Source organism: Ranitomeya variabilis, chromosome 2 (assembly GCF_051348905.1).
Source record: "Ranitomeya variabilis isolate aRanVar5 chromosome 2, aRanVar5.hap1, whole genome shotgun sequence".
NCBI classification, from domain to species: domain Eukaryota; kingdom Metazoa; phylum Chordata; class Amphibia; order Anura; family Dendrobatidae; genus Ranitomeya; species Ranitomeya variabilis.
The window spans coordinates 226,503,898-226,527,928 of NC_135233.1; the positions used below are offsets into that span (position 1 = coordinate 226,503,898).

The window sequence follows — 24,031 nt, forward strand, 5'->3', positions numbered from 1 at the left end:
AACATTGTCTTGTTCCATCCGTTTTACCTGCACCCCGCCTGTTGGTAGCAGATGGCCGGGGCACGAGGTGCGCGGGCAGCTTGTGGTCTGATCCTGCAGCCTGCCTGCTAGCTGGCGAGATGGACATCTGCTAGGCAGATCTGTGCCAGCGTGTCTGCCCTTAAGCTTGGGAGCTTGCCACCGGCCAGAAGTACAATTCCTTCAGGAAAGTTGCACGGATCTCCCGTGTGTTACATAATGGAGCCATCAATTTCTAATTACCGTCCTTCATGTTACACTTTTGGCACATTGGGCCTCCGAGGGACTGTGGCTCCTCTCGCAGCATTTAAAGATGATGAGACTGTGTCAGGAAAGTAATAGACCTGCAGAATAATCTGCAGAGAAAAGAGCAAAAAAAATGGCTCAACTTTATAAAACTATTTAGAAAGTGAGTGCACAGAATTTTTGTTGGAGACCTGGTGGCTCTGAATTAGGGGGGTAAAAATTTACTTTTTGTGCAACTTCTGGATTGGCACATGTGCCTTTCCGATGTGTGAGCCCACAGACTGGAGGGGCAAATGATATACTCTGGGGGCTCCTCACAGGGAAAAGATGAAAGGTGGTTGCCAGGTGTGGCCACAATGATCTGGGGGCCCACCATTGTGCCTCCAGGTTTCTGGGTGGGTTATGACCACCGTTATCTCAGACTTGTGTAAGCAGATAGAGAGGCCTACTAGAAGAGATGCACCCCAAGGTGTATACGTTTTGGTTTTCTCTTTAGTCTGGAGTATCACTTTAAGAGGTTTAAATGATGAGAGAGGGTGGTACTTGATCTAGACTCCCCATAAGCAAGCGGGAAGAGCTGCTGCAAAGAAAGCCTCTCCCTCTGGAGGAAGCTGTTGTCTGTCGATTCCTATAGGGTGCTGCGTACAGGAAGGAATAGGAAGCAGGGGAACTCTGTGATTCCTGATTTAAAGGGATGCTCCTTTCACCAATGTGGAAGAACCTGCCTTAGGATAGAAGTGTTATCGAGGGTCCGACTCCCAACGGTCCCCTCCTCCTTTCGTCCCCATTGTTGACACTGCGGCGTGTTTATAGTGGTGGACGAGGCTGAGATTCCAGGTACACTGCTACACCCGTTACTGAAAATATGGGTGTACTTTGCAAGCTATGAGTTGGGCTTTGCTTTCACGGGAGTGCTGCAGTCCCATGAAATGGCTGAATGCCACAGGTGCTGAGTCAGATGAGCCGCTCACCTAAAATTGGTGGACTAACCTAAGAATTGGTGGCTGGAGGACCGTTGTCAAAAGTGGACAATCCTTTTAAGAATTGGGTATTCTCAAACTTGAGTTACCCCTAACTATAACTTACTGATTGCTGGGATCCACTAAACGGGGGCTCTGTAAAATCCGTGTGAGTGGAGCGGTGGTCATTGCTCCATTCAGTTTTAATGGGACCACCGGAGATAGCTGAGCATTACGGCACTCGGGAAGGGGATAACGTCTCGTTACGCTGTTCTGATTTTTATTTTTAATGCATACTGTAGATTTTGGCAGTCGCACGTAGCGGGTTTGTGCACCAAACTACTGCACACGGTGAGATGTGGGGGCTCTGGAGCAAGAAATTATCTTGTAATTAAATAATTTCTCCTTCCCGTGAAGCAGAGTCTATTTGTGCTGATAATGTGGCGGGCGGTGTCTGCTGGGTTTGGCATGCCTTGTTATGAATGTCCTCTGTCCATGTATAATTACGTTTTCTTCTTCATTTTTTTGAGCTTGACAAAAATATCCGCCTCCGAGAAAACAGAACACACAATTCTGCATTCTCCGCGCCTTGTTTCTGTCCTGGACACGCTGGCGGGTGCAGAAATAGATCTCGATTATCCTGGAGATTATCGGTGCTTTTTTCGTTACAGGGAACGGATGGAAAGCAGCTACACTACGTGCTGAAAGGGGAACCACGTCCGGGGGGCTTTCCTCAGCCCTTAATAATGGGGGCTTTCCTCAGCCGTAATAATATGAACAGGAGCGACTCAATCATCATGATTTGGCTGCTATCTTTTTACATTCTCCTCCCCATTCTACAGGTTAATCAAACTCTTTTAGGTAAAAAATTAAAGAATACAAAAAGTGAAGTAAAGCTAAAAAAGTTCAAAATATGGAGAAAATTAGGCCCTATGTCTTTAAGCCTTGAATTCAGTCCCATAGCCCCCCTGTGTATAACATTGGCCTCATTGTCACCCAGTGTATAGCAGTCTGACCCTTTCGATATATAACATCTGGCTCCATTGCCCCCCCCCCATGTATAACATCAGTCCCCATTGCCCCTTTGTGTATTGCATCCTGCTCCCTTCGGTGTATAACATGCAGCCCCATTGCCCCCTTGGTGTATAACTTTTGGCGATTTGTCCCCCCCCACCTTCCCCGATGTGTAACCTCCGATCCCCCACCATACCGTCTGCCTTCACTAGCGTGACAGAACGGCCGGTGGTGCTCACTGATACCAGTGTGGTCTTGTAATAGGAGCCACCCGGGTAACAAGTCCGTTTGGGACTATCTTCATCCTAAATCTTCCCCATCACCTGTGAGTGATATTGTTGAGAAGATAAAGGAACCGCAGCAACTCAGCCATGAAGTGAAGACCCCTGTAATGTTACAGAGTGGGGGGCCGAGTGTTGAGGAGCTGATTGCAGAAAAGTCACCAATGCTCTGCTGACCCCATAACTGCAGAGTCCAAACCTCTTCTAGCATTAGCATCTGCACAAACACTGAAACCCCCCCCCCCCCCGCTGGGAGCTTCATGGCCGAGTAGCTTCATGCAGCCTTATATCACCAAGCACAATGCCGAGCATCAGATGGAGTAGTGTTCTGTTCCCCATGACTGCGCCCAGTGCACAAGCTCCATACAGACAATGAGGGGGAGATTGGTGGAAGAACATGAGCGGCCGCACAGAGCCCGGACCTCAGCCCCATATATCACCTATAATGGAGATTGTGAGCTCGGCGTCCCCCGACATCAGGGTCCGACCTCCCAAATCTTGTAGTAAATCTTCCCAGTACGTTTCTCTGTACCGTGTATATAAAAAGACAAAATCGCGATCATACTTGTGGTTGTGACCCATTATATTAGCAATGGTTTCTTTGTACTGATATATTTCAACATGCTTAAAGTGCTTGACCCGGGGACGGGCAGGGAAGAGTCCGACGTTACAATGTCCACACGCCCGAATAGGAAATATGGATGGGTTATCTTCATGCTCCGGCCGTGGCTCAGACAAGTCGCGCAACCAAAATAATTTGTGTTTTTTATCTGCGACTTGGTTTTAGAGCTGTGACTTTAAGCGGAAAAAGAAAACCCTCCAAATCGGCAGCAAGTTACATGAAGGTCGCAGTCGTGTACGGCCTGCAGTGAAGTGTTTGGCTAGTGACCCTCTTTGACTGAAAAGCCTAACCCTTTTTAAACCTTTGTGACTGTGCTGTCGCAGCTCCACGCCGCCATCTCTTTGTAGCCTAAATGTCACCTTTTCGAAGTTGAGAAAACCTTTTATGATCTTTCTTTGGATTTTGTATTCTGGTGTCGGGCCACTTTCACACTGACGCCTCGTATTGTTTGGGCTAGTGTTGGCCGGGCTGTGCGGCCCAGCGGAGATACATCCTTCCTTCCTTCCTTCGCCCTGGCTGCTGGCATCCTGTGACGCGGCCCCCTCCTCCTGTACTGAGCGCTGTAGTTATGAATATTTATGGCTGTTATCATGCTGCAGGAGTAGGAGTCGCTTGCCTGTCCTAACGCCCACACCTCTTCTCTGGGCACAGAGCTCTGCATGAATACATCTCTCTAGACAGCGCTTTACTCTAGTGATGCCGATCTCTTCACGCTTTTCTTTTGTCTCCATTCATGGTTGGGGCATCCAAGCTCCCCATAGATGACCCCGTCCCTATTCACATCTTTGCATAAGAAAAGGTCACATCTAAAATTTGGATAGGTAGCGGTGGCGGATGGTGCTATGGCTATATTCCCTGGAGATATTGGCAGGCAGAAAGGCTCGGGATGAGGGTAGGATGCGAAAGCGAGCGCAACATGGTTCGTCAGATTTTCTGGCTGATACTAGCGGTATGCCCTGGCTTATCCAGTAATGTGTACAACGCCCTGTAGTAACCATTCAGATCATACCCATATGGTCGCACAGCACCCTGTAGTAACCATTCATATCACACCCGTATGGCCGCACAGCGCCCTGTAGTAACCATTCAGAGCACACCCGTATGGCCGCACAATGACCTGTAGTAACCTTTCAGAGCACACCATATGGCCGCACAGTGCCCTGTAGTAACCATTCAGATCACACCCATATGGCCACACAACACCCTGCAGTAACCATTCAGATCACACCCATATGGCCGCACAGCGCCCTGTAGTAACCATTCAGATCACACTCGTATGGCCGCACAGCACCCTGTAGTAACCATTCAGATCACACTCGTATGGCCGCACAACGCCCTGTAGTAACCATTCAGATCACACTCGTATGGCCGCACAACACCCTGTAGTAACCATTCATGTCACTCCCGTATGGCCGCACAGCGCCATGTAGTAACCATTCAGATCACACCCGTATGGCCGCACAGCACCCTGTAGTAACCATTCAGATCACACTCGTATGGCCGCACAGCGCCCTGTAGTAACCATTCATGTCACTCCCGTATGGCCGCACAACACCCTGCAGTAACCATTCAGATCACACCCGTATAGCCGCACAGCGCCCTGTAGTAACCATTCAGATCACACTCGTATGGCCGCACAACGCCCTGTAGTAACCATTCAGATCACACCCGTATGGTCGCACAACGCCCTGTAGTAACCATTCAGATCACACCCGTATGGCCGCACAGCGCCCTGTAGTAACCATTCAGATTACACTCGTATGGCAGCACAACACCCTGTAGTAACCATTCAGATCACACTCGTATGGCCGCACAGCGCCCTGTAGTAACCATTCAGATTACACTCGTATGGCAGCACAACACCCTGTAGTAACCATTCAGATCACACCCGTATGGCCGCACACCGCCCTGTAGTAACTATTCAGGGTACACCATATGGCCGCACAGCGCCCTGTAGTAACTATTCAGGGTACACCATATGGCCGCACAGCGCCCTGTAGTAATCATTCAGATCACTCCCATGTATGTGGCCGCCACTGCAGCGCCCATAGTAGAAATATTGTCCATGAGTATTTGGCATGGACAATGGGCACATTCACGTGGCACTGCTTCTGTCTGTAGACGCTGCTCTTAAATTTTCTATTACGTTTTCTACAAGAACACTTTATGACTATTAGAGGGTCTGACCCCTGATTATAAAGGGGCCACCAGCTCTGCAGGGGTACTGTAGCGCGGTTCAGGGTCATCGTTCGCCTGTTGAACGTCTGCTTTCAAGGGCAACATTCTACCCTAGAATCTATAATATTACATGTCAGCAGTTCATATGAATAAGTCAGGTTAACCCAAGCAGGCGCCTCTGGTACCAAGGCTAAGGCTCTGTTCACCTCTGTGCTGGGGTTCTGTCACTGGCTGCTTTGTGTACATTGTCAGCAAGCAGCCAATCAGTAGTGGAGGGCGGGTTACACCGATCAGCTGGACTGCCTGGCACAGGACACCTAGTCCTGCAGTGAAAAACGCTGTATTAAAACAACTCTCAGCCAAATAAGTGACACATCCCTGGAAACGGGGTTTCTGCCCCTTCATTGTGATGCTATCAGATTATATAGCGAAAAACCTGCTGATAAATTCCCTTTAAAGAGTCACCAAAGTTGTTTTTTTTTTTTCTTCTTTTTTTTGGTCCCGCACAAAGTTTCTGAAACTTGGCAAAACGCTTCACTGGGGGGAGTTATTTTCATTCTTAAAAAAACAAACAAAATGCATGTAAGTGTCTTCCACTCCCTGGCTTCCCCCCCTCCCCCCCCGGCTATTTACCTGCCTATTGCAGCATTATTATCAGAAGGGACTCATGTGGAGGACAGGTGATGGCAGTGATGGGTCAGCGCCTGTGTCACTAATGTTGGGGATCAGCTGCTGCAGGAAATTATTGTGGTCAGCGCAACACTCAGAGGAGGAGACAGGAGCCGACAATCACTGCCATCAGCTGTGCTCCACATAGGTACTTCCTGGTATCAATGGCGGGCAAATGGGGAAGGCCAGGATTTGGAAGCCACTTGCATGTGTTTTTTTTACAGGAATGACGACAAATCCCCTAATAAAGGGATTTGCTCCGATCCGAGGAGTGGGTGCTCTTTACTGTACTCGCTATAGCGTCTGTCCCCGATATTTCTAGACTCTCATGTACTGATTCCTCGTTTTCTGTGTTTCAGGTCTGACGGCGAGAACTCCAGGACGGTGAGGTGAGTTCACATTCCCTATAATTGGTGTGGTTACCCATCCTATCCGTGCTGGGAGCGCAGTGATACTTGGTTTGGGCTGCGGTGTAAAATTCTCCTGAATGCCTCCCCTCCTACAGCTCTCCATAGCCGCGTGTCTGGCGCCTGGTGCTTGCCTATAGGTGATAGCCGGGCCCTCCGGTGGTTGGCGTGTACGGATCCTGGTGATGTGCGGCCGTTCCGGAAGCCCCTTGGGTTTAGATACCATTTTTCTTTGTATGTGTGGACACCTGCGTGCCAGGAAGTGTTGTCATAATGCGCTGCTGTAGCGTTTGCTCCGCTAACACCAATTTCCCGACATAATGCCGCCATACTGTGCAGATTGCAATCTTTTGTTAGCACGTTATCTCACCGTTAAATCGGTCCTTTTCACCCGCTCGATTTAGACCAGACTTGTTAGTTTTGCAGCTATTTTCAGATGTTGCTCAGCGCCTTTTTTTTCTACTACGAGAAAAAAAAATTACTTGGAGACATTTCCAAAAATGGAACTATGATTTAAGGCAAATCTGTATTCCCAGCTCCATGCGCCCAATAAGTATCAGATTAGGGATTTTGATTCATGTGGATATTTTTATTTTTTTTTTATATGAAATGTGTATTTTTCAAGATATTGACGCTCCTTGCTTTTTTTCTGCCACAGAATACCAAATCCCCATGCCTAGCCAAAGATTTAAAGGGTTTATTTTCATCTTCAAAAACTGATATTGTTAGATAGAGCTTGTAATTATAAGCCATTTTTTAATTTACTGCTTGTTAAAATTCTCTGTCGTTCTTGAGATATTAAGACTTTTCTTTTGTTTAAAGCCTGTTTCCTTGGAGACCGACCACCGCTGCTAGACAACATGTGCAAGTGCTTTTCATTAAGCTTGTAAGCACCGTTTTGAAGCTGGCCAGGATCGCTGGAGTGCACTGTTACCTCCTAATCATGGCCAGCCTCATCACAGTACTTTACAAGCTAGACAGCAGCAGTGGTCGGTCTCCTAGGTAACAAGCTTTAAACAAGTGTTAATATCTCAAGAACGGTTGCAAATTTTAACAAGCAGTAAATTGCAAAATTGCTTGTTTATATATGTCCGACAATGTCTATCACTGAAGATGAGGAATAGCTCTTTAATTAACATGTTCACAGCCCCTATGCGAAGCATACTGGTTTATCAGTTAATTCAGGGTGGAGAGGGTAAGCATGACGCTCCACCTTGTGGTGTCTTCAGGCAATCAGAGTTTTATCTTTTAGTTTTAGCTCTGGACAAGATTTCCCCTTGATCATTTTCTTGTTACAATCACTCTCTTGGATGGAGGGGTACTAGTTCGCATTGAAGAAAACCATCTGCTATGGAATCTCACAAGCAATGCACCATGGGGAAAACACATTCAAATTGGTGCTCTATGAGATAGAAATTTGTCTCTCTAGTGCCACCTAGAGGTAGCTACCCTGAGGACGACATTGAAGAACCTAGATCTCTTCCAAAAGGAGGAAACTCTCTTCAGTACACAACTTATACGGGTTCTTGCTCCTCAGGTGCAGAACAGAGTACTGATCCGGGAAGGGCTGTCTGCACTCGGAGGAGACTTCGGCTGAAAATCATAGTCATGTTTCAGAGCTTTTCTATGGGTCACACATGGACTCAAAGCTGATCTGTCAACGGGTTTCACAATCAGATCTGCATACATTGTTAAATAGATCTTAGACTTGATGATACCGGTATATTTACTGTGAAAGTCCACATCAGAATGGCTGATCAATCTTGATATTAAGATGCAACTTTAAAACTCAGCTATATTATGAAATCGTTCATGAGTCAAAGTGTATTCAGTTTCCACTGACAGTATGACTGACAGCTGAAGCTTGTACTGAGCACTGTGAGATCTCAGCAGGGATGAGGGACACTGAGAACCTTTAAATTGGGATAGGTGCTCAGATTCAGCGGCAGGGAGGAGGGACACTGAGGAGCTGTCAGGGTAGATGGATGTAGAATCAGATGCAGTGGGTGGGATGGACTCAGGAGCTGTCGTGATAGTTGGATGGAGATTTGACAGTAGCAGGGAGGAGGGACACTAAGGAGCTATCGGGATAGATCGATGAAGATTTGACAGTAGCAGGGAGGAGGGACACTGAGGAGCTATCGGGATGGATGGAGATTTGACAGTAGCAGGGAGGAGGGACACTGAGGAGCTATCGGGATAGATGGATGGATGGATCTTTGACAGTAGCAAGGAGGAGGGACACTAAGGAGCCATCGGGATAGATGGATGGAAAATCAACAGCAGTTGGGAGGAGGGACACTGAGGAGGTGTCAATTGTGATGGATGAACGGAGGGAGAATCAGCTGCAGCAGGGAGGAGGGACACTGAGGAGCTCTCAGTTGGGATGGAGAATCAGCTGCAGGAGGGAGGAGGGACACTGAGGAGCTCTTAGTTGGGATGGATGGAGATTCAGCTGCAGCAGGGAGGAGGGACACTGAGGAGCTCTTAGTTGGGATAGATGGAGAATCGGCTGTAGCGGGGAGGAGCGACACTGAGGAGCTCTTAGTTGGGATAGATGGATGGGGAATCAGCTGCAGCAGGGAGGAGGGACACTGAGGATCTTGCAGTTGGGATGGAGGATCAGCTGCAGCAGGGAGGAGGGACACTGAGGAGCTCTGTTGGGATGGAGAATCAGCTGCAGCAGGGAGGAGGGACACTGAGGAGCTCTTAGTTGGGATAGATGGATGGAGAATCAGCTGCAGCAGGGAGGAGGGACACTGAGGAGCTCTTATTGGGCTAGATGGATGGAGAATCAGCTGCAGCAGGGAGGAGGGACACTGAGGAGCTCTCAGTTGGGATGGAGGATCAGCTGCAGCAGGGAGGAGGGACACTGAGGAGCTCTCAGTTGGGATGGAGAATCCGCTTCAGCGGGGAGGAGGGACACTGAGGAGCTCTTAGGATGGAGAATCAGCTGCAGCAGGGAGGAGGGACACTGAGGAGCTCTCAGTTGGGATGGAGAATCAGCTGCAGCGGGGAGGAGGGACACTGAGGAGCTCTCAGGATGGAGAATCAGCTGCAGCAGGGAGGAGGGACACTGAGGAGCTCTTAGTTGGGATAGATGAATGAGAATTAGCTGCAGCAGGGAGGAGGGACACTGAGGAGCTCTCAGTTGGGATGGAGAATCGTCTGCAGCGGGGAGGAGGGACACTGAGGAGCTCTCAGTTGGGATGGAGAATCAGCTGCAGCAGGGAGGAGGGACACTGAGGAGCTCTTAGTTGGGATAGATGGATGAGAACCAGCTGCAGCAGGGAGGAGGGACACTGAGGAGCTCTCAGTTGGGATGGAGAATCAGCTGCAGCGGGGAGGAGGGTCACTGAGGTTCTCTCATTCAGGATTGGTGGGCGAAGGTTAAACGATAACTCAGCTATTCTAACATGTATTTTCAAAGAATGTACACCTGCCTCATCAGGTGCAAGTCATCTAATCTGTAACCTATGCAGCCTGTATTCTGAATTCTGGTGACGTATTGGCTTTATAGGTAGCTGCCTCCAGTACAGGGGTTCAGACTGTTTTCTTCCTTTTGTAGCAGAACAATGCTGTATTCCATTTTATTTAAAACAAAGAGAGTTTCTGCAGAATTATTATTTCTTTTTTTCGTATGCCCCCAAAAAACAAAAATTCCTGGCAGTGTCGGCGTTCTTATGATAAGCTGCTTGCTGAGTTAATTGTAGCACTTGGTTGATTATTGCAGTATGGGATCAGTAATTACCACTAATGATGCCCTTGAAATGGACAGAATTACTGTCAGTCTCTGGGGAATATAGGGTTTACGGATGACCGCTGTCACCCCGCTTCATGTGGAATCGCTGAATCCTACCCTCCGTAGCGCGGACATAAATAGTCCATAATGACCAACAAATGAGGATTTAATATTCCAATTCTCACACCTTAGTTCACCTTTATTAATTCATGGGGACATAAATATGTGGATTTTGCTGCAGATTCACAGCAATTTATTTATTTCTTTGATCTTGCGTGGATGCGCCTTATTACTGGGGATGCTGGGATCTCTAGTGCTAAATGGCCAGTCCTTTTGCTTAGTTTTTGGAGCAGAAACTGAGCAGAAACTCCGATTTTGTGGTGGATTTGGAAAGTTTACGCTCCAAAAATTTCTCCAAAAACTCTTCCAAAAACTCAGTGCTAATACAGGTCCTTCTCAAAAAATTAGCATATAGTGTTAAATTTCATTATTTACCATAATGTAATGATTACAATTAAACTTTCATATATTATAGATTCATTATCCACCAACTGAAATTTGTCAGGTCTTTTATTGTTTTAATACTGATGATTTTGGCCTACAACTCCTGATAACCCAAAAAACCTGTCTCAATAAATTAGCATATCAAGAAAAGGTTCTCTAAACGACCTATTACCCTAATCTTCTGAATCAACTAATTAACTCTAAACACATGCAAAAGATACCTGAGGCTTTTAAAAACTCCCTGCCTGGTTCATTACTCAAAACCCCCATCATGGGTAAGACTAGCGACCTGACAGATGTCAAGAAGGCCATCATTGACACCCTCAAGCAAGAGGGTAAGACCCAGAAAGAAATTTCTCAACAAATAGGCTGTTCCCAGAGTGCTTTATCAAGGCACCTCAATGGTAAGTCTGTTGGAAGGAAACAATGTGGCAGAAAACGCTGTACAACGAGAAGAGGTGACCGGACCCTGAGGAAGATTGTGGAGAAGGACCGATTCCAGACCTTGGGGAACCTGAGGAAGCAGTGGACTGAGTCTGGTGTGGAAACATCCAGAGCCACCGTGCACAGGCGTGTGCAGGAAATGGGCTACAGGTGCCGCATTCCCCAGGTAAAGCCACTTTTGAACCATAAACAGTGGCAGAAGCGCCTGACCTGGGCTACAGAGAAGCAGCACTGGACTGTTGCTAAGTGGTCCCAAGTACTTTTTTCTGATGAAAGCAAATTTTGCATGTCATTCGGAAATCAAGGTGCCAGAGTCTGGAGGAAGAGAAGGAAATGCCAAAATGCCTGAAGTCCAGTGTCAAGTACCCACAGTCAGTGATGGTGTGGGGTGCCATGTCAGCTGCTGGTGTTGGTCCACTGTGTTTCATCAAGGGCAGGGTCAATGCAGCTAGCTATCAGGAGATTTTGGAGCACTTCATGCTTCCATCGGCTGAAATGCTTTATGGAGATGAAGATTTCATTTTTCAGCACGACCTGGCACCTGCTCACAGTGCCAAAACCACTGGTAAATGGTTTACTGACCATGGTATTACTGTGCTCAATTGGCCTGCCAACTCTCCTGACCTGAACCCCATAGAGAATCTGTGGGATATTGTGAAGAGAAAGTTGAGAGACGCAAGACCCAACACTCTGGATGAGCTTAAGGCCGCTATTGAAGCATCCTGGGCCTCCATAACATCTCAGCAGTGTCACAGGCTGATTGCCTCCATGCCACGCCGCATTGAAGCAGTCATTTCTGCCAAAGGATTCCCGACCAAGTATTGAGTGCATAACTGAACATTATTATTTGATTTTTTTTTGTTTGTTATTAAAAAACACTTTTATTTGATTGGACGGTTGAAATATGCTAATTTATTGAGACAGGTTTTTTGGGTTATCAGGAGTTGTATGCCAAAATCATCAGTATTAAAACAATAAAAGACCTGACAAATTTCAGTTGGTGGATAATGAATCTATAATATATGAAAGTTTAATTGTAATCATTACATTATGGTAAATAATGAAATTTAACACTATATGCTAATTTTTTGAGAAGGACCTGTATATTTGAAAAGTGTTTTTCACTTGCATGTGTTTGGCTTTTATTTGCCAACCTAGTATTAAAGTAATAAAATCTGATAGTTTTCATCTTCCCCAGCTCTCCACCATGGCTCATTTGTCTGTGTATCGGCTGCAGCAGTGATGTCACGACTTACAGCGCACATCACCGCTGCAGCTGATCCCGGAGTTCAACAAGGTGAGTACGATCTGATATCATTATTGTAAAAGCACTGCCCGATAGAAGGGGAAAACCACTTTAATGCTATGTGCACATCTTTTGCTGAGTTTTTGGAGCAGAAACTCACTATATGCACTAGGAGGTTTTGGAGCGGAAACTCTCCAAATCTCCAAACTTTTCAAAAACCTGGAGTTTCCACTCCAAAAACTCAGCGAAAAGATTCTGTGGGCACATAGCCACTGACTACCTACACACAGTTTTTTTGTGGAGTTTTGTGTTTTGTTTTTTTTTGTTTTTGTTTTTTTTGGGGAGAGGAAACTGAGCAGAACCTTCAAGTTTTTGAACAGTTTTGAGATTTGGAGGAGGATTTGAAGAGCTTCTGCTCTGAAAAGTCACCAAAATGACTGTGTGGACTTGGCCTAAGACTAAGCTTCCCAATCATTGGAAATCAGCACTTTGGGTTGCCATTTTTGGTTTCTGGAACCATGTCAAGTCCCAAACCTTTAAAAGGGTTGTCCAGAGCCGCTCAACTTCCATACACATGTTCATTAATTAACCTGTCGTTGGCAGGTATGTGCAGGCGTACGGTCATCTGAATGTGTAATACGTGAAGGCCAGGAATGGCTGCCGGCGTCCTCCGCAGACACGGATCGCATTGGTAGCAGATGGGGCTTGTGCAGTAAGCGATAGGCAAATGTCAGGGCCTTTTATTCCAAGGGCATCTTTAGGCAAAAAGTTGCGACCTGTTGGGTTGAGGAATCTTTTTGCTTCTTCTCTATGAAATTCTCTGGCGATGTTCAGGTTCATGACAGACTGACTTCTTATTCTCGCGAGTATCTTATGCCGTGAAGGCCTCTTTCATATCTGCCGGCCGTCATTGTGTCGCCATCGTCCTTGTGGGCCGAGCTGGTTATTACCAAGGTCCTTTGTACTTTTTTTTTCCGCTCAGACGCTAAGAAATAAATTATTAACTGTGCCTGACTCCATGTTCCGAGCCCCCTTATATGTATATAGCCGCTTGCTAATTTGGCGTTTGCTCGGCTCCCTCCCCGCACCCTCCGGCTACCCGCTGCTGTGCCGAGTCTCTCTGGCATTGCTTTAATAAGGAAGAAATGGCAGGAGACAAGTGAAGGCACGAGAGCCATTAGTGCGCTGGTAATTGACTGTCTGGAGGTTGGTAGCCCCCCCATCGCCTGTCAATCAAAATGCCTGGGTGTAAGAATGGAAGGAAATGATGGCTGACTCTGGTGGGCCGTGACGTGCAGTAAGGGGGCTGTGTATTCAGGAGCTGATCGGATGGCTGAAGTGTAGATCACAATGATGGTGCTAAACATCCCGCTGTGCTAGAGGGAGGAGGCTGGAAAAAGGCCTGTTCACACCGAAAAATGTGAGAGTAGTCCCCATAAATATGATAGGGATGGGTATTGTGTTTTTATACTCCGGTCCCTTTAAAAAAGTTTTCTATTTAAAGGAAATCTGTCGGCAAGTTTTTGCAAGCAGCATGATGTAGGGGCTGAGACCCTGATTCCAGCGATGTGTCACATGCTGGGTTGCTTGCTGTCATTTTGATACAGTAAGTTTTCTGCTGCAGATCTAGCAGTGCACACCCTGATTGGCAGCTCTCTGTGTACAATCCGCTGCCAATCAGAGGTGGAGTTGGACTAGGAGGCACGAGAAACCTAGTCAGGTAGTGATAATCTGCTGCTGATAAAACTGATTTTATTAAAACCGCCTGGGAAGTGATACTTCAATGGAATCAGGATCTCTGCCCCTACATCATGCTGATATCAGATTACATAGCAGAAACCTGCTGACAGATTCCCTTTAAAGAAAAAAATGTTCTGAATATAAAAAGATAAAATATGTACACTAATTTTTTTTTTTAACTTTATTTTTTAATCTAAGCTAATCCTTTTCTCAGATATTGGTGCGGTTGTGTTCCCATTTCTCTTTTGCATTGGCCATGGTTGAAAAGGGGCTGGCTTGGCTTTTGGAATAAACCAGCCAGCCCCCTTCACCATTATCATTGATACGCTCTCCCATGACAAACCCAAGCCAGAACTGGAACTGATGGGATGAACACTTATATTTGGAGATCGGAGCACCTTTGTTAATTAATGAATACTAGTAGGGGTTTATTAGAAGCATTTCCAAATTTTCTCACCCAGACAACCTCTTTAAAAGGGATCATCGACCATTTGGAGACATTATTATTTTTTTTTTAATGCATATATTTTAAGCTAAAAAATAACTTTTGTAACCTCATCACATCCTCTCTGTTGCACTGTCTGTTCATGGCTGCAGAGTGAGTTAGCTGAGAATCAGTCAGTGAGCTCACGATGACGGTTTGACAGGGAGTGCCTGTTTCCGCTGAGCTCCTCTCTGCTGGTTTCCAATCACAGACTACGTCAAAGTTGAATGTGCTGGGAAACAAAGACGCACGTAAAAACAAGACAATGGAACATTTTTAATGAAGCACAATTGCAAAAATTATTTTTAACCCTAAATACATGCATTTAAGTAAAAAAAAATAAAAATGTCCCCAAGGTTGACAACCCCTTTAAGGTAGTCTAGCTCTAAGTTGTCACCAATCAATGAGAAATGGTGGGGTTGGGGAGCGAGCATCTGACCTGAGACCCTCACATACCCCATTAAAATTACTTGGGGTTGCGCATGCGCCCTGCTGCTACCTTCCATCACTATGGTACTGCGGATAAGTGATAACGTGGTATAGGTGGAGTACCCCTTTAAGGCTAGTCACTGCACTGTATCATTTCATGGTTTGCAGGTTTTCTATACATGCACTGAATAGCCACTTTGCCTTTAATAAGAATTCTTGTGATACATGCCTCATAGATCAGTCATGGAGGGTGTCATCCACCTACGTGTCCAGGACTCCCTAGCACAGGGTGGGGGGTCCTAACCCGGGTCAGCAGTGGTCCTACATCTGTCCCATACGGATGCCTGTAATGTAGCCGCATGTGCAGCGTTGCTTCTGATCAGTCGCTGTACAGTTTAGTGCCTCTTTGTGCTCCGCAGATTTGTTTTGCGCACTATGTGAATCTATGGGGAATTAAAGGGATTTTCACTTTTTTTTTTTTTCCTTTTACCTAAATTCCATGGCTCAATTTTGTGCAGCATTATCCTGTAAGTGAACATTGCAGCCCATCAGTGAGTTCCTTTTGTGCATTTTAAAGGGGCTGTCCTCCTTTTTTTTACTTAAATGCATGTATTTTCTGCTGCAAATAATTTCTGTAGTTGGTTGGGTTTTATTAAGGATTTAGCACCATTTCCCTTCTATTTCCTCTGTGCTGTACTGCCTGGTTGCAGAATGAGTTAACGGAGTATCCATCAGTGAGCTCCTTCTGACAGGAGCTTTGGCTACTCTCTTATCTGTCTTTTTCTGGGCTCCTCTCAGCTGATGTATGACCACAGACCACATCAAAGTTTAATTTGCAAGAAAAAAGCCTGTAGAAGCCAAACGGTGCCACATTTTTTTAATGAAACTCAATAGCAAAATTGATTTTTAGCCCTAGATACATGCAATAAGAAAAAGACCACCCCTTATTATGCATGTTACATCTCTCTTGACGTGCTGCAATGTTGGCTGTCGGGATCGCTCCATCTCGCCCCAACTGTTTATCCAAATAGTTTTGGCCCTGATTAGCACCAGTTTCCCCCCCTATGAGGGATCGGATCACCAGGACACGTATCACTAATACACAGGGTAGACAGCCATCTTTCACCCTTCCATATTGCGCTGCTGTTTCGCTGCACCGTTGCCTTGGAGACTGTCGCTGGTAAACCGTACAGGAAAGATGAGGCTCCATCCAGAGTAGCCCCCCTCCTCCATGGTAATGGAGGCTGTGAGTCACTCCGCAGCTGTACCGGGGCGCTCCGCACACTCTGCCCCGCAGCCTCCGAGTCTGGAGAGGGCGCGTGCTGCCGCCGGGCCTCGGGCCGCATGTAACCTAATGTAAGGCCCCTTTCACACATCAGTCTTTTACCGTCAGTCTCAATCCGGCAAATTTTGGAAAAAACGGATCCGGCGAATGTTGCCGCCGGATCCGTTTTTTTCTCATAGTCTTTTATTAGCGACGGATTGCGATGGATGGCCTCACGTTTCAGCCGTCGTTCGCCGGATCCGTCAAAAATTTTGTTCTGCGGCCGGAGACAACGAACAAAAGTAACGTATTTTGTGTACGTCAAAGAAATGGACAGCGACGGATTCCGTTTTTTTTAACTGAGCATGCTCCGATTTTTTTTTAGGATCCAATTAGCCGGATCAGCTAGTCGGTTCCAGAGAAAAAACTGACCCGTTGCATCAGTTTTTCACAATCTGCGATGGATCCGTTTTTTAACATTCGATGGATTGTGACTGATGGCAAAAAACTGATGTGTGTGCCCCCAATAGTCTGTGTGACTGATCACATAGAGCCCTGGAATAATCCACCATGGCTGTACTGCACACACCACACCATGGTTATAGGGGGGCTCCACACTGCTGGTATAGGGGGCTCCAGACTGCTGGTATAGGGGGCTCCAGACTGCTGGTATAGGGGGCTCCAGACTGCTGGTATAGGGGGCTCCAGACTGCTGTTGTAGGGGGGCTCCAGACTGCACATCCAGACTTCTCATGTGATTCTACTTGCTTGTAGAATTTGGGGTGACCCACTCCCTGTTTTGTTGATCCTTTTCTGTATTATGGGGACATATAATTTTCTACCTTGTTACCTAGAGCGCCAATTTTTACATGACATTGAATCCTGTGGTGTAGATGGAAGGAATGAGTTTCCGGGGCGAGGTCTCTACTATTTATCCTCACCCCATAACTATTTTGGTGCTAAGTCATTTAAGCGTTTATGGCTTTCACTAATGTAAGATGGACGTCCCCGAGTTAATTAAAGATACATTTCTTAAAGGGGCTGCCCTGATATGTAATTTCGACATAAGAAATGATAGTGATGAATCTTGATCTGCCGTGTATAGGAATGATTTGGTAGCTGCCATTCCGTCCCTGCTATTATTGGAGCCCCTCCGGTGCCGTCCTCGGACATTAGCATGCACACTGGCACGGATTTCAACAAACTTCATTTTCGATTCTACACAGACAATTTAGATAAAATATTAAAAGATTTAGCTCTTTTGTAAAGCAGGATGCCAAGGGATTGACGTCTGTCATGGAGCCCATGGGTGCATAACGCCAAATGTAGAAAGGAAGTACTGAGGACGAAGAAACTGTCTCTGTGCAGCATTTTAAATAATGTGTTTTTACACCAATTTGCGAAAAAATTATTTTTTCCTTCTGGTAGGACATATGTCAGATGTTAGTCTTTAGATCATCACAAGGGGATTGCAGCACTGCATTGGGTGTTCATGCTCCACACCTTAAAGGGCCATAACACAAATTGGTGTTCATGCTCCACACCTTAAAGGGCCATAACACAAATTATGGAAGTACCAAAAGTGGTCAATCGCATGTTAAAAGTGACAAAAACTTCATTCTTCCTTCATAATGGTACAAGGGACTTTTTTTGTCCCTGTTCCCATGATTGGTGGGGGTAGGGTCCAAGCAATTATGCATGTATTACTACTGCTGTCCTTCTAGTGTCGTGCAAAGCACAAGGACTGCAGTACAGATTAACACCTTCTTGCTCCTCTCCAGAAGGTGTGAAATTGTAACTTCCAGCGTTCCCTGAGAGCTGCGGACTAAATAGCTGCAAGCCTGGGGGATACAGTCCTAGTTAGTATTGAGATGACATGGTTGTTGTAGTTCTACAGCCTTAGTGGTGGGACTATAACTCTTGGCATTCCACAGCTGCGGGCTGAAAGCTAGGGTTTACCAGTTGGAGCTGGAGAGCCACAGTTTGGGGACCATTCTAACCAGTGTGCAGTATAAAGGTCACTAGTGTGCTCTATACTGATATACTGGTGTAGGACATGCTAAAGCCGTGTAGGGTTAACTCTGTAGGTTGGTTAATAAAGGACCTCTCCGCTCTCCTTACTTGTCCTGATTTTAAAAAGTAACGCGAGTTCATTTTCTCTTAAAAAAAAATAAAATAATAATAATAATCACTTTCTCTGTTCCTCATGGGTGTTACCAGTCTGGGGGAGGTGTCTGACACAGTCCAATCATAGCTGACTGTAAGGACACACCCCTCTGCAGGGGAATTTTTAATTTATAGTTGTCACTTTTATATATATATTCCTGAGGAATAGGAGAGGAACGGCATAACATGGAGTTCTGGGGTTCAGGTATTTTACAGACTTGTCAGTGTTGACTGACAGATCTTCTTTAAAGGGTACCTGTCTTGTTTTACCAGCAGTCGGATCTGCGGACAGCTCAGTATAGAGCAGTAGAAGCTAAGCAGTATGATATACAGGTTTGTGGGAAAAGATTGGGATAACCTGTAATTTATTCATTGCATATAGGAGTCCAGTGGGCGGTCTTACTCAGTGATTGACAGCTGTCTCTGCAGGCACAGTCCTACAGGGAAGACAAGTAGGACCGCCCACTGGACTCGTACATATAAACACCAAGGATGTCAATGAATAAAATACAGTAAAAGGTGTATCAGTCTGGTCAGCTCCTCCTGCTCCATAACACCCTGACTGAAGATCAGGGACCATGCTCTACGTGACAGGTCCCCTTTAATTAGTAATTCACTATAAGGCGTTGTTTTTTGTCTGCGGATTTGGTTAATGATGTAACAAGTTCTGCTGCTTCCTCATCATTTTTTCACATCCTAATAACTTATCAAGAATGAACGTAAATGAGGAACCATATACTGTCACTAGTGATGACCCGATGGTGAGGAAGGGGAATGGGGAATGTGATTCTCCCATAGTAGCTGGTTATAATGGCCATTGTGGTGGTCTTGCATTTTTCCTTTGGGCTTTGCCTAGTCCCCGACAGGTAGTGTGGCCGACAATCGCTCTGTGCCGCTGCTGCATCGTAGATGAACGGGGTCGGGATATGACCATTAAAGGAAATTGCAAAAAAAAAAAAAAAAGTCAGAACCTGTTGGATTTTTTTGGCGCATGCTTGTCACTGTCGCACAACAGGTCATAGTGTCATCACATTCACCTGGATTATGCTGAACAAAAACATCATCATACCTGAACGTTGGGCGGGATATAAATCACTATTATAAAAACACCATTAAAATGCCACAATCCAAAACACATCGGGCCTCATTTTATTATGCCATGTAGTTTCGCTCTGTCCACGCCCAGCTGCTCCTCTGTGGCGGCCCTTCTCCTCTGTGGCGACTCCTTCTCCTCTGTGGCGACTCCTTCTCCTCTGTGGCGACTCCTTCTCCTCTGTGGCGACTCCTTCTCCTCTGTGGCGGCCCTTCTCCTCTGTGGCGACTCCTTCTCCTCTGTGGCGACTCCTTCTCCTCTGTGGCGACTCCTTCTCCTCTGTGGCGACTCCTTCTCCTCTGTGGCGACTCCTTCTCCTCTGTGGCGACTCCTTCTCCTCTGTGGCGACCCCCTCTCCTCTGTGGCGACCCCCTCTCCTCTGTGGCGGGCCCCTCTCCTCTGTGGCAGCCCCCTCTCCTCTGTGGCGACCCCTTCTCCTCTGTGGCGGCCCTTCTCCTCTGTGGCGGCCCCTTCTCCTCTGTGGCGGCCCCTTCTCCTCTGTGGCGGCCCCTTCTCCTCTGTGGCGGCCCCTTCTCCTCTGTGGCGGCCCCTTCTCCTCTGTGGCGGCCCCTTCTCCTCTGTGGCGACCCCTTCTCCTCTGTGGCGACCCCTTCTCCTCTGTGGCGACCCCTTCTCCTCTGTGGCGGGCCTTCTCTGTGGCGGGCCTTCTCTGTGGCGGGCCTTCTCTGTGGCGGCCCCTCTCCTCTGTGGCGGCCCCTCTCCTCTGTGGCGGCCCCTCTCCTCTGTGGCGGCCCCTCCTCTGTGGCGACCCCTTCTCCTCTGTGGCGGCCCTTCTCCTCTGTGGCGGCCCCTTCTCCTCTGTGGCGGCCCCTTCTCCTCTGTGGCGGCCCCTTCTCCTCTGTGGCGGCCCCTTCTCCTCTGTGGCGGCCCCTTCTCCTCTGTGGCGGCCCCTTCTCCTCTGTGGCGACCCCTTCTCCTCTGTGGCGACCCCTTCTCCTCTGTGGCGACCCCTTCTCCTCTGTGGCGACCCCTTCTCCTCTGTGGCGGGCCTTCTCTGTGGCGGGCCTTCTCTGTGGCGGCCCCTCTCCTCTGTGGCGGCCCCTCTCCTCTGTGGCGGCCCCTCCTCTGTGGCGACCCTTCTCCTCTGTGGCGGCCCCTCTCCTCTGTGGCGACCCCTCTCCTCTGTGGCGACCCCTCTCCTCTGTGGCGACCCTTCTCCTCTGTGGCGACCCTTCTCCTCTGTGGCGACCCTTCTCCTCTGTGGCGGCCCCTCTCCTCTGTGGCGACCCCTTCTCTGTGGCGACCCCTTCCTCTGTGGCGGCCCCTCTCCTCTGTGGCGACCCCTTCCTCTGTGGCGGCCCCTCTCCTCTGTGGCGGCCCCTTCCTCTGTGGCGGCCGCACTGTTCTTAGAACTGTAGAAGTAGAATTGTTTGTGAGTACGATTCTGTGTTTACTTGAGTGTTTCACAGAGATGATTGCATCTCATCATGTCCTGTATGAGGCAGGTCTTTGCTACACTTACGCCCCCTAGTGTCACTTTTTGAATAATGCGCACGTTTCCAGAACAGAATCCCAGTAATTTGACAAGTTGGGAAGCGGACATCTTCAGCTATAGGCGACAAGGAAGCGGATGTCATCGCCAGCTATAGGTGACAAGGGCAGCATTGCTTTTAGGCAGTTTCATAAATCTTCCCCTGTAATTCCTTAGTAATCTAAGAAATGCACTACTGTCAATCAATGTCTCCTATGTTTCCAAGTCTAAGGCCTCATTCACACTATTATTTTTTATTGTGATAAAAAAAGGCTTGGTTTTAATCAGCGCGCCAGATTTATTTTCTTTTTACAATTTTCTGTTTTCTCATATACAAAAAAAAAAAAAAAAAAAGTCAGATATTTCTACCATTTCTGTATTTTGCCATAATTGTGTAAGGTGTGTGTGTGTCCTTTAATTCTGGATTCTGAGAGTCTGGTACAGTACAAGAAGCTGTTGTATATGGACTTCTCATAGGTGCCATAATACTATCTCTTCATTGCTCATTACTGCTTTTCTCACTTTTTAGTCCATTTTTTTTTTTTGCTCTTAAAATTGTATTTTAAATCTCCAGGATGGAAACCATCAGCAAGCAGATTTAATAAGGATCCGGTTACTGCTTTATTTTACTTACGGATTTAGGATAGATCTCAAGGTGCTGTAGGCTGTCTGTTACTGGGGCTGCTCAGAGTAATGGGTTCTCCTCGATTATAAAAACTGATTTTTTTTTATTATTATTTTAAATTGGTGCTGCCCTTGACCATGGGTTGTATGTATCTATCTATCTATCTATATCTATCTATCTATATATATATATATATATATATATATATATATATATATATATCTGTATATATGTGTGTATGTATGTGTATATATATATATTGTATTATTAATTGTTTTTTTTTTTTATTTATTTGTAAATTGTATAATTTAGCCTACTTTTTAAAGCATCTTGCTGGTTATTTCCTATAAAAAATAATAATGCTATGATAATAAATATACTTTCGAAAGATATTCCATACAATAGTAGCACAGAGCTTTGAACCCCTCCTAATTTCATCGCTGGGAGTCCCAACTTTTAATTTTGCAGGCGTTTCCAGTTCATTTCGGGAGAGCTCCGGTCAATACTAATATGATTCTAGCCACAAAGAACTTTTTATGCAGAAGTCACAGGGATCTCCGGAAGGACAAAGCTCTTATCCGCTCCCTGTGATTTATGTCTCCTTGGCTCATTCTATAGATCCGCGTGAATCATCCTGTTCTGACCACAGGACAAGGTCTCTGCAGAAGCAGCTGCAGCACTGCCATCTAGTGGCCATTTAGAATACATCATTTTTTATAGAAGCCTATTGTATAATATCATGGTTTTAGATTACACTTTTCTATCGATCAAAGCTTTTTTTCCCCCCTCTTTATTTATTTTTTCTTTAATGACATTTAATCCAATAGTTTAAAGCATCTCCGGCAGCCTTCATACTTCATTACAGAAATGAAAGATGATCCCTTTAATCGAAGAGTGTGAATGTGTGGCACTCATAATTTGCTTTTTCTCAGTTTTATCAGTTTTATTATGCTATAATGGAAATTATTTCTTATTATGTTGTACTTGGACATAATCTATCAGTTCTGTCTGAACAAGCAGAGCTGAATTGTAAAGCATGGGAGACAAAGTAGCAATCTGAGACTTTAGCGAGACTGGAGGTAGAAGGAGAAAAAATTGAAATGTGGACTGTGTACTTATTCCTTATGAAGACGTTGATTCATATAGACATTGATTGTGTCTATTATCCCTGGACCAGGCAGAATCTGGACTAATGGAAGCATGAAGGTATCTGGGCTGTCTGAGTAACTTGCCTGAAGGTTGACCACAACTGACAACCATCAAACATTACATAACGTGATTGTCAGGTGCAGATGGAAATGACCAAAGGACATCAAAGCATTATGAGACAAGCATCCATAGATTGTGACCATACAGGCTGCTCGTCTCCTGCTTTATGGGAAAAAAAATACCCCTGAATATGTAATTTTTATTTTTTTTTTTCTCCAATTTTTCTTGTGTGGCTGGAATTGTGTTCATCCTGAGCCACCTGGTTCATATGTACCATATCATAACGTGACACAGGCACAAGCAAATGGCAGTTGGGTTAATATTGTTGTATTGAGTTGATTAATCACTGGACCCCCCCCACCGTCACTAGAATGCGGGACCACCAGGATTCTCCATTCATTGTCTATGATCCGACAGATACAGCAAAGTGATCAAACCCTCTGACTGCCTCGGGAGCCTTGATAAAGTGATTGATGGGGTTTTCAAGGCCAGGCCTGAAGCGACCAGGCATTGATCACCTATCCACCAATGATACAGCTGGAAAATCCATTTAAAGGGAATGTGACGCCATCCGAGACCCTGCGACGAAGCACTTCTCATAGAGCCACCAGTCGTTGTCACATATGGACCAAAGTCACTGGGAAAAGTCTGAGTGCTCCTCGCAGGAGACAGTTCATGGATTTCTGTGTCTCGGTAATTTTCTGACATTAAAAGCTCTGGAAATAGAATGGGTGATAATTTCCTGCTATAAAATAAATCCTGCCTTCATTTTCTTCATATTTAATGCGCAGCAACAAAACACGGAGCGTGTCGCCTTCAGCGCGAAAAGCTGGAAATCCGTCCCGAAAACAGGATAATGGTCCTCCCTTACTGCCCAGTACTGTCCGATCTGCCGCAGATGGTTTAGGGTGGTACGGCAGAGGCGAGAGCCCCTCCGGGCACTTTGGAACTGTCATTTAGCCATCAGAGGAGACACTTGGTGTCAAGATCCATTTGTGGGAAGAAAAAAGTTTTTTTTATGCTTCAGTTCTTATTATGAGGTTGTCCTACATATTACCATATGTGCCCCTGAATGTCTAGATCCCAGCCAGACACACAAGACTTGTCGGCATTACACCGAGCGGTAATACTAGACATGGTTTTTTGTAGTGGGGATGGCGCTGTTTAAACAAAAAAATATACAGGTCCTTCTCAAAAAA

General features: G+C 46.2%; 1 protein-coding gene across 11 annotated transcripts in view; it reads left to right on the top strand.

Moving 5' to 3' along the window:
* Positions 1-24,031, top strand: part of IQSEC2 (IQ motif and Sec7 domain ArfGEF 2) — a 211,773-nt gene that overhangs the window by 84,628 nt on the left and 103,114 nt on the right. For 9 of the 11 annotated variants that reach the window (XR_013221166.1, XM_077283834.1, XM_077283845.1 and 6 more), the window contains one exon: positions 6,347-6,376. The exons of the other annotated variants lie outside the window; for them this stretch is intronic. Coding sequence is in view for 8 of the 9 variants with exons in the window: in XM_077283834.1 (XP_077139949.1) it covers positions 6,347-6,376 (30 nt within the window). In the remaining variant the exon portion in view is untranslated. The remainder of the gene's footprint in view (positions 1-6,346; positions 6,377-24,031) is intronic. 11 annotated transcript variants of the gene reach the window in all.